This window comes from Ziziphus jujuba, chromosome 3 (genome assembly GCF_031755915.1).
Source record: "Ziziphus jujuba cultivar Dongzao chromosome 3, ASM3175591v1".
Lineage (NCBI taxonomy): Eukaryota > Viridiplantae > Streptophyta > Magnoliopsida > Rosales > Rhamnaceae > Ziziphus > Ziziphus jujuba.
Window position 1 is genome coordinate 14,077,849 of NC_083381.1, and position 10,654 is coordinate 14,088,502.

Consider the following 10,654-nt stretch of genomic DNA (forward strand, 5'->3'; position numbering starts at 1 on the left):
GAGCGAACCAATTTTTTTTCCGCTGCTGTCGTGTTTCGAGAAATACTTCTGTACTCTTTCATTTCAGTGTATTATTTCTTTCATCCTTGTTGTATTTCTGTTGATTAGCACTTCTTAAAGCTATGTATATTATTGGGACACTTATGTTTTATTTATGCACTGGACTGTTGTTATTGTTGAGAAGTGCTGAAATTTGTGGAACAATTTGTAGTTTGCGGGAGGAATAAGGGGATGAGTATAGAAGTGTGTTTTCAGTGCAGGTAATTTGTGGTAAGTCCATCCCTTAGGGGAGATTCTGCCGGATTTTCCATTGGAGGGTCCGGTAGGATTTTTCTGGGATCAGAGCTTGTCTAGGGTTCCGGGGAGGAATTCTGGACGGGTCCTGACAAAAATTATTTTATTAATTTAATCATATAAATATTAATGATACGTAAATAATATTTTTCATGTAACTTTATTAAATTTTTAATTTATTAAAAAATTAACAGAAATAAATGAAATTTATTAATGATTTGTTATCTCACTGCTTATCAATCCGTGAATTACCCATACTATATTATTAATTTTTTAAATATAATATATACACATATATATGTATTTATATATAATCAATTTTGAAATAATATTTAGACATGTGATAAATGATGATACAAAGTTTTATTCATCACCGGTTCTTATAGTGCATATCTTACTTGTAGAATGTTAAAAATTAACTTTTCTATTATATAATTTTTATTTGTTCAATAATAAATATATATATATATATATATTTATTTATTTATTTATTTATTTTTGTTTCTAATATACTTTTTATTTTTTAAAAAATAATATATTCTCGTTCCTGAAATTTAAGGGAAAAAAATGATAAATTATTTGCACGAAGATATTTCCATTATTACTAACAAAATAACATCCATTAATCTACAGAGCAACCTACAGCTATATTGAATTATCCTCACAAAAGCCTCTAGATTCTTATTAGGAGAACCACTTTTCATGGCAGCTTCTCAATCCAAATCCTTCCATTTCTTAGCTTTCCTTGTAATTTCTTTCATTTTCAAAAGGCCTTTCTATTTTGAAATATGCCATTATAGCCATTTTATATTTGATGTCTAATTTATTTTTATTTTTGATAAGTTGAAGAGACGAAAATTTAATACCAGATTTTCAACCAAGGATTTAAGGATATCACTAGTGATCATTGCTGGGTTGTCCCAAGGTACTATTTTGTTTTGCTTTAATTATTCTTTTACTTGAACATTCCATTTTTGTTTTGCTTTAATTAGCCCCTTACTTTACATTTTTGTTTCACTTAATAGTCCTCCTTAATAGTAAACTATTAGTAACCCATATATTTGACTTAAACACTTAAACCTTTTTCTTTATTTATAAAATATAAATAATGTATTTATTTTGTATTTAATATTTGTATATTTCTTTTCAAATAATAACTACAATTTTATTTTATAATTTTTTAGTCGTAAACGTGGTCACTAGTGTAGAAAATTTATATCCATAATTCAATTTTGAATTTCCACTCACAATATATATATAGATCAAAATGTATTCTTTTGCATTTTACTTTTTGTTAAGGCAAGTTTTGTTTGAATTTGTTCATTTGTATTATTTTAGTTTGGAACTCAATTCCATAGGCTTACTTGAGAACCTTGATAATAACTTTTTTTTTTCTTTTTCTTTTTTTTGGGGTTCCCCATTACCATCATAATTTTTCAGTCCAAATTCAATTCCACCAAGATTTTCATTCGTAAACAAATCTGGAAACCCATAATTAAAACCAAATGAATCATGAAGTACTCCAAGCCGCCAAGCCTCCTCCCAAATAAATTATCAAATACCTGGAGCTTATTTGACCGTAACTTATACAAGAAACTGTTTTTTGGGTTATAAAAACGACATTTCTTACATATTTATTATTTTTCAAATAAGAATATAGTTTCTTTCTTATTAGCCTTTTTCAAGACAAGAGTTTACAGTGAATAATTAAAAATCCAAATAAAACAAAGAACCACATATTTGTAGCGACCTGAAAATCTAATGGTATATGTGGAAAAGAATATGCAATACAACCATGAGGTAAGCAAGCCTATGAAAAAAAATATATATATATATGCAATCCTTCTAAACTTCATTGGAGTTGCTAATCGAGCTTCTTTCATGCTGCATTTTCACAGAGACATCACCAAAGACAAGCATACACTATACTATCTAATATCAAATATTGGAACTAGGCAAAAAGTACTTAAAACACATTTAACACTCTACAATTTTGTCTCCAAGGAAGGAATTAATAATCCATTGTCATGACATTAAAAAAGTTTTGAACTCATAAAACCTTTTTCAGGGATGACTTTGAGGAAGTAGAAGCAAAAGCCATTTCATTGGAATGTTTTAGGGAAATCAAAACACCATATAGTGCTCAAAGTCAGGACTAAAAATAGCTAGAGCAACAAGCTTAAAGCACTGTTCTTCACCATTCCAGCCGAATTCATAAAAACAACAAAAGCGATAGAAAAAATAGCAGTTCAAAACAAATTAAAACAACCCCAAAACGTGTTTAGCATTAAGTACCATAATGAACAATAAACAAACAACTCTGCACCAAAAAGGGTATTTTGAAACATATAAAAAACTGAAATGCAGAAGAAAAAAACTTGCAAATAAAGTAAGACGCATATACATGCAAAATCCAATGTAAAATTTGAGACTATGCATGCATTTGTATTGCTAAAGCCAAATATTTACTACCACCACTACTACTGCCTAATCTTTAACTAAGTTTATTTGCTACTAGTCTACTACTACTGCCTAATCTTTAACTGAGTTTTTATCACTACTACTGCTGCCTAATCCTTTAACTTAGTTTTATCTCTTCATCATCTGATGAGAAGTACCAATCTTCATCCCAAGCTTCTACATCATCCTTCGACCTGTACATATATGTCCTGCATACCACCCACATATCCACGTGCAAAAACAACAAAAATAAAAAATATAATGATGAAAAAATATAATCACCTACATACATATATATTATTGTAATCTTTACATATCTATTTACCTCAGTAATGTTGCTTTCCTCTTCATTTTGATTGAGTCTGTATTCATTCATCCTCCACTGAGTTCCACTTCTGTGATTTCCAGAGAATTCCAGTCTGTTTTTTAACCCAATAATCTGCCCATCTTCCTTCACAGATATATCAGCTCGAATAATCTTCCAAAACCCATCAACTTTCTCCGAATTGACGTCTTCTCCATCACCCTTTTTTCTTCTCTGGGTGTAGAAAAACATGGGTTGCTGTCCATGCCTCAAATCGTGATCCTCTGCATTATTGCCAAATAAATATATACATAGTTCAACAAATTCAACAGCACAAACACACACACATACACACACACGCACGCACGCACGCACACGCACACACACGCACCTGCCAAATAAATATATACATAGTTCATTCATCTTCTTTCTATAAATACTAGCTCCTACCATTTTTGCTATTTGCCTAATGTAATTGCATCATTTAAATCTTTTTTTTTTTTACTTTTAATATTAAATATCTATATAAAAAATCATCATTCACACCTTCCAAAATTGATTTTTTCTTGGCTAACTTGATTAATGAAAATCTATTTTTACCTTTCAATTTAAAAATAAACATCAAAACTTTATTTTATCATTAATTCTTAATGTACACAATTATAAAGTATTTTATTTAATCCAAACCTTATTTTATATGTTAATATACATAATTAATATATATTAAAATAATATACTCTATTTTATCCAAATCTCAAAGATAAATGATCATTTTTGAAATTTAGAGGCATCAATGAATTCTTATCAATTTGGGAGAGATAGATGAAATGCACTTTAGGAGCCTTTATTTTGAGCGAGCCTCATTGAGGTTTATTATTATTATTGTTACCCACTAAATTCTAAAATTTACAAATTGGTGAAAAGACACTAAATGCTAAGGAACCTTTGTCCATTTTTAATCCTAAATCCATGTTTCTTATTCACAATCTGTATTTACATCAAAATATGTTATTTTTCATTTTCCTTTTTTCTGGGGGAGATTTTGTTTGAACTAATACTTTATAAGATTTGAGCTTGGAAATAAATTCGATTGGCTTACTCGAAGAAAACCGTGATAACATTTTTATCTCACTCACCCCACCACCCCCCCCCCCCCCCCCCCCCCCCCCCCCCCCCCCCTTTCCATCGTTATCATCATTTTCCAATCCAAATTCAATTCCACCTGGATTCCACTTGTAAACAAATCTCCAAACCTATTAAAACCAAATGAAAATCAAGAAGTACTTCAAGCCTCCTCCCAAATAAACGATCAAATTCATGAAACTTATTTGACCATGAAAAAAAAAAAAAAACTATTTTTGGGTAAAAAACAACATTTCTTAAAGACTTATTATTTCTCAAACAACAATATTAGTGGCCCATGTCTAATGTTATATGTGAAAAAGAAAATGCAATCAAACATTGCGTAAGCCTATCATGTTGTGTGGTTCTTCTACAATTCATTATAGTTACTGATGGAGGTTTTTTATGTTGAATTTTCCTCACAGAGGAGCATACACTACATTATCAAACATCAAATATTGGAAACACATTTAGTCATATACCATTTTGTCTCCAAGGTAGGAATAAACAATCGAAATTTCTTGGGCTAAGTTAAGTGAGTTTGATGAAGTAGAAGTAAAGCTACTTCAATAACAGCTAGAGCCTTTGATTGAATATTAGGGAAATTAAAAATACCATACAATACTCAAAGTCAGGACCAAAAATGGCTACAACAGCAAGCTTAAAGCATTGTTCTTCATCATTGCAGCCAAATTCAACCAAAAAAAAAAAAAAAAAATTTGAAACAGCCACAACACTCAGCATTTAGCATTGAGCACAAAAATAAATAAATAAACTACTGCATCAAAAAGGGTATCTCGAAACATTTAAAAAACTGAAATGCAGAAGAAAAAACTTTCCCAGTTTCCACACATATATGTTTTTTCTTGGCAAAATGTAAAAGACTAATATAGCACATACATACAGAATTCAATGTAAAATTTGTGAGTATTAATGCATACGTATATATACATATATATACACTGCTAAAGCTATATATATCTGCGACAAGTACTGCTTAATGTTCAACTCCTTAATCATCTGATAAGAAGTCAAGTACCAGTCTGCAAACCTAGCTTCTTCATCATCCCTCGACCTGTACATGTATATGCTGCAAAAATAATAATATCAGTAATACCAAAGTGGCTGCCTTGCATACTCTTTACCTTTTTATTAACATGTGGGATTGGGAAGTTAAAGGAGTTGTTCACCATCAGCTGGGAATATTTCCTTGAGCAAACACGTGAAGGATGTTCTCCCAAATAGGCTCAAGTAAAATGCCAGGTTTACTCAATTGTTCATTCATTCGTAGAGGTGAGATTCATCTCTCTTGCTAACAAGCTCGTTTGGGGTTTCATTGAATGGAGGTTCAAGCTCATGTTTAAAGAAAATGGTCTATGGACTTCAGAGCATAAAGAAGAAAGTCTAACAAAACTGATATAAAAAAATAACTAATAAAAAGCAAAAATATGGAAAATGAGTATATGATTCAACCATTAATACATGTATCATTTTATTGTATCAACACAAGTATAACAAAAGACGAAAATGGAAAATCAAAATAAAGAAACATAACATATATATATATATATATACGTATACATATATTCAGCAGCTTGACCAAGTGTTTATCATCCATCAGTGGCCTAGTTGTCAATGACTACCGTGAAGATTCTGATTTCCTCTGCATGTTTGCGGTGATTCTTGCTGTTGAATTGAGTAAAATAGCAATTAGTAGCAATTGAATTTAATTACATGATCTTTCCTTACTTAATTATTGTTCAAAACACATGAGAAAGACATTAAAAAAATATATATAAATAAATAAATAAATAAATAAATAAAAAATAAAAATACCTTACAACAATTTACATCTCTGTTATGCTCCAAATTCACCAGCGTGCGTAGAAATACCTACCCATGAAACTTGACCAAAACAGAGCAGTTGGGCCTTGTTGAAAGAGGGTGACATATCCGATGATAAATCCAACCATTAATCCACATCCATATCCCATTACTATCGGTATCCAAGTAAAACTGTCGTCTGATTCTACATCCGAAATTGGTGTCTCCTTGGCATCACATTTCTTTGACAATAATTGAGAACCGCATAATCCTGGATTATCCTCAAAAGATGAACTTGGAAATGTATCCAACTGTCCGCCTTGTGGTATCGGGCCCGTGAGTTGATTTCGAGAGAGGTTTAAATATGCAAGAAATGAGAGATCTGCCAACCGTTGAGGAATTCTTCCAGTCAACTTGTTGTTTGAGAGATCCAAGGATTCAAGCTCCTTCATTTTTCCAAAAGATGATGGGATGGTTCCTGTGAATCTGTTGCTGGATAGGTTGAGCGCAACTAAAGCCCTCAAGTCTCCTATGCTACTAGGAATTTCTCCATCAAATTTGTTGTTTGATAGGTCAATGGATGTGAAGGCACTTGAGATCCATTTGTCTTCCATTTCTACTCCCTTGATCACTAGGGATGTAGTGTAAAAAAAAATCGCATATTTGGATGAAGAATCTCTCAAATATGTGAAGAATGGCATCTTTTGATTAACATCTTTAACCATCATGCCACCCCAATTTCTAAAATACTCTGATGGTAAACTTCCATTAAAATTATTAGAAGCTAGATCCACAAATCCCAACTTTACAAAACCCAAAAGTTTATTTGGATCCCATATTGGACCATAAAATTTATTCGAACGTAACACCAAAACTTGCAACTCTGGCAAATTTTGTAACCAAAAAGGGAATCTGTCACTTATCATGTTGTGCCCAAGATTTAAAATTTGTAGCTCACTACAGTTAACCAAAGAATGTGGAAGCTGTCCTTGAAACTGATTATGGCTGAGGTCTAGAAACTTCAAATTATGCATGCCTCCACATGTGAACATCTGGTGTAGACTCCCTTCAAAATTGTTCCGTTTCAGATTCAACGCCTCTAGAGAACTACTGAAGTTGCACAACCATCTCGGAACAGTTCCTCCAAAGCGGTTATTAGAGATGTCAAAGACCTTAAGATTGCTCCACTTTTGAAATGATGGATGAATTCCTCCGCTAATATTATTGTATGAGATGTAGAAGTAGGATATGGACAATGGTGGAACAATAAGTGCTCCATGCAACTTGTTGCCTCTCAAGTCTAGGTAGTCCAATTTCATTTTCCCTTTGGCACCCCATAACCAATTTGGAATTTGATCTTCAATTCTATTGTTACAAAGATCTAGTGACTCTAATTGATCTTGGGCCTTAAGGAAATTTGGAAATTCACTTATGTTGCATGAACACAAACCTAGCCTTTGAAACTTTGGAAGTACTTCAGTTGTACTCAAGTTTGTTATAGATAGCCTATTAGACGAAAGCCATAGCATTTGGAGCTTGACCAGTTTCGCAAATTTGCTTAACTCAACTGTGCCACTTAAGTCGTTGAGGGCAAGGGAAATAAATACTAGGTTCACCAATTTGAACATCGACTGGGGAATTTGTCCATTTAATTTGTTGTCTTGCAAATCCAAAACCTCTAGTTGAGAAGAAGAGATATTTTGGATAGAAAGAGAGCCTTTAAACTGATTGTCATTCAGACACAACCAATTCAAAGAAGGCAACATAAACAAAAATGAAGGAATGGCTCCACCCAAGTTGTTAAAAGAAAGATATAAAAATTTCAGTTCTGTGAGGTTTCCAAGCGATGAAGGAATTTGACCACTAAAACTATTATTTGAAAGAATCAGATCTTGCAACTGTTTGAGATTTCCAAGCGATGAAGGAATTTGACCACTAAAACCATTCTGTGAAAGTGCTAAATATTGCAACTGTGTGAGGTTTCCAAGTGAAAGGGGTATTTCACCACTAAACTCACAAGAATCAAGGGCTAGAACAGTAAGTTTTGCAAGGCTTCCCAATGTAGATGGAAGTTCATGACCATTGAAGTGGTTCAATGAAAGCTGAAGATACGTTAGCTCAGAAAGGTTCCAAATTGAAGGAGGAATAGGCCCCACAAAATTACAATTCCGTAGAGATAATTGATTCAAGGACTTGAGGTAGCCAATTGTTTCTGGCAATTCCCCTGAGAAATTTGTGTAGTCAAGAGTCAACCGCCTTAGAGAGTTAGAAGGTTCAATTAATTGTGGAAGGGATCCAGATAGAAGATAGTTACATGGTAGATGGATGGATTGTATGTTAGGAAGGACAAAGACATTCTCCGGAAACTTGCCATGTAATCCACATCCACCAAGATGGAGAGATGTCAAAGAAGTTAAATTTGCCAAGGATTCAGGTATTGATGATGAAACGTCAACTTGGTGCAGGTGAAATTGACTTAAATTTGTCATATTTTGGATGATGTTTGTGAAGTCTATTTTTGTGAGATGTAAAAGAGTAGTTTCATCATAACCCTCAAAAGAAGACAGATCAAGAGAATCCAAATTGGTAAGAAATGAGATCTCAGATGGGATAGGCCCAGAAAACATAGAGAAAGAGAGGTTGAGATTTATTAACCTGGAAAGCTGACCAAACTCAGAAGGGATGAGGCTGAAACTGAAGTTGTTGAAGGAAAGGTTGATCTCTTGGAGTTGACGCAACTTAAAGAGGCTGCTGTTGGAATGCAAAGGTCCTTGAAGCCAGCTGTTAGCCAAGTCCAGGCCTACTACTTGTCCAGTTTTGAAGTCGCAAGTAACACCATCCCACGAACAGCAATCCTCTTCTGCCTTCCAAAACTTCATCTTTGGATAAGACTCGAAAATATCGCTGTAATAAGAAATTGGATATATGGAACACAAACGACGATAAGAAGTGAAGTTGGGTTTTTGAAATGAAAACTCATGTTTGAACTGCAACAAAGCAGAGCGCTGGTGAGGGAGGCATAATAATCTTGGTGAAGAGGAAGTGGTAGAGGCATTGGAATAACATGAGACATATGGACAGCAACAGGAGATGATGATGGTGAAGAGGATCATGATGAAGTAAAATATGAGAGAGTAGCGATGCTTTTGGTGATTGATGATGCTCTTCCACATCTTGGTAGAGAGGTAGATGGATTACTTGAACGTACAAGTAGTGCTTGAATTGTGCAGGGATGCAAGGTTAAGGGGGCTTTATATAGATAGATACAAAGCCTTTAATTTCTAGATGTGTTATATTATTATTACTTGAACAGGGTGGTTGTTATCTGAGGAAGATATTATTGGAGAGAGTGACCTAAAACAAATTTTGCAATTTTCACTACCCAAAGAAGATGAGAATTGGATGGCCAGCCCGAAAGTCAAACTCTTTTGCTAAGACTAATCCAGTAGAAGGGGAAGACGGGCAGTGACCTTATTTTGTCGTTATATATGTACGAGTACGACCCTAGCTAGTTGTCATTCTTTGCTTCTACATCACAAAAATCTTTTCTCACAGATAAAAATATTATCACTAATATAATTACTTCAGAAGAGGTTATTATTTAGGTAATTAATTCATTTGAATGAAATCATAATCCACAAGAAATTAAGCAAGTTCGTATCATTCATTTTTAGACGAACAATCATTTAGTAACAGAGATGGTTGCTAAAAGTGCTTTAAACTGCAATAACCCCATAATAAATGAAATAAAAAGCTTCTAATAATTAATTTATGTAAAATAAATAAAGAAAAATTAAAGATGTATGAAATTAGTATTTTTTTATTTTTTTTGGGTTAACGTATAAAATCAGTTAATACTATCATTAATTAACGGCAGTGAACTATATATTGTGTGTACTTGTTATATTTAGAAAAAAACAAAATAATCTATATTTTTTTCAACTCTTTTGTCCTAAATCACAATAAATAGTTTTGTCATGTTATGGTTTTCTTTACTTTCCCCTTTTTTGGGGAAGATTGCGTGTTATTTGAGGCATTCAGTGTAACACCCCGTCCCAAATCGCACCGGAATCCGTGCACGTTGACCGAGGTTGACTGTTGACCGTTGACCAAAGGGGTCAAAAGTTGACTTTTTGACTCGGTGAGAATTTTGAGTTGACTAGGGTACCGTGGCGAAGTGCACGATGCCACGAGTTCGTAGACTGGTAGCACGTCGAAAATGGACCTACGGTTTGGAAGTTATGGACGAAACAAGTTGCGGTCCAAACTGTCCAAGGGGTGCCGGAGTTGACTTTTTGTTTATGGGGAATTGAGCTTTGACTCATGCATGGTTGTGAAGTGCTCGTCGATACGAGTTCACAGACTAGCGGCACGCTCAAAACGGACATCCGGTTAAAAAGTTATGGACGTTTGAAGTTTACCGGATACCGTATTATTTTAATGTTTTTGGGTCGTGAACAGTGAAATGCCACGTGTCAGCTTCTGAGTGGTCCACGTGGCATGCACAGTGTCACGCAGGGTTTTAATTTTGAAAAACTCTCGGGGAAGAGAGAGAAAGAGAGAGAAGAGAGAGAAAGAGAGAGAGGAGAGAGAAAGAGAGAGAGAGGACCCGCCGGCCGCCGGTCATTTTCACGTTTTTCCGGCCTAGTT

At 33.8% G+C, this 10,654-nt stretch overlaps 1 protein-coding gene across 1 annotated transcript; it reads right to left on the bottom strand.

The window, feature by feature from the left end:
* Positions 1 to 5,597: 5,597 nt before the first annotated feature.
* Positions 5,598 to 9,314, bottom strand: LOC132803056 (receptor like protein 22-like). Its single transcript, XM_060815235.1, has 2 exons — positions 6,017 to 9,314; positions 5,598 to 5,866 (listed from the first exon to the last, which is right to left on the bottom strand). Exon 1 carries the CDS (start codon positions 9,175 to 9,177, stop codon positions 6,052 to 6,054), a length of 3,126 nt encoding a protein of 1,041 aa, XP_060671218.1. The 5' UTR covers positions 9,178 to 9,314; the 3' UTR covers positions 5,598 to 5,866; positions 6,017 to 6,051.
* Positions 9,315 to 10,654: the final 1,340 nt, after the last annotated feature.

Coding starts and splice junctions, on each gene's coding strand:
- LOC132803056 (XM_060815235.1), bottom strand. CDS start 9,177: ATGTGGAAGAGCATCATCAATCACCAAAAGCATCGCTACTCTCTCATA.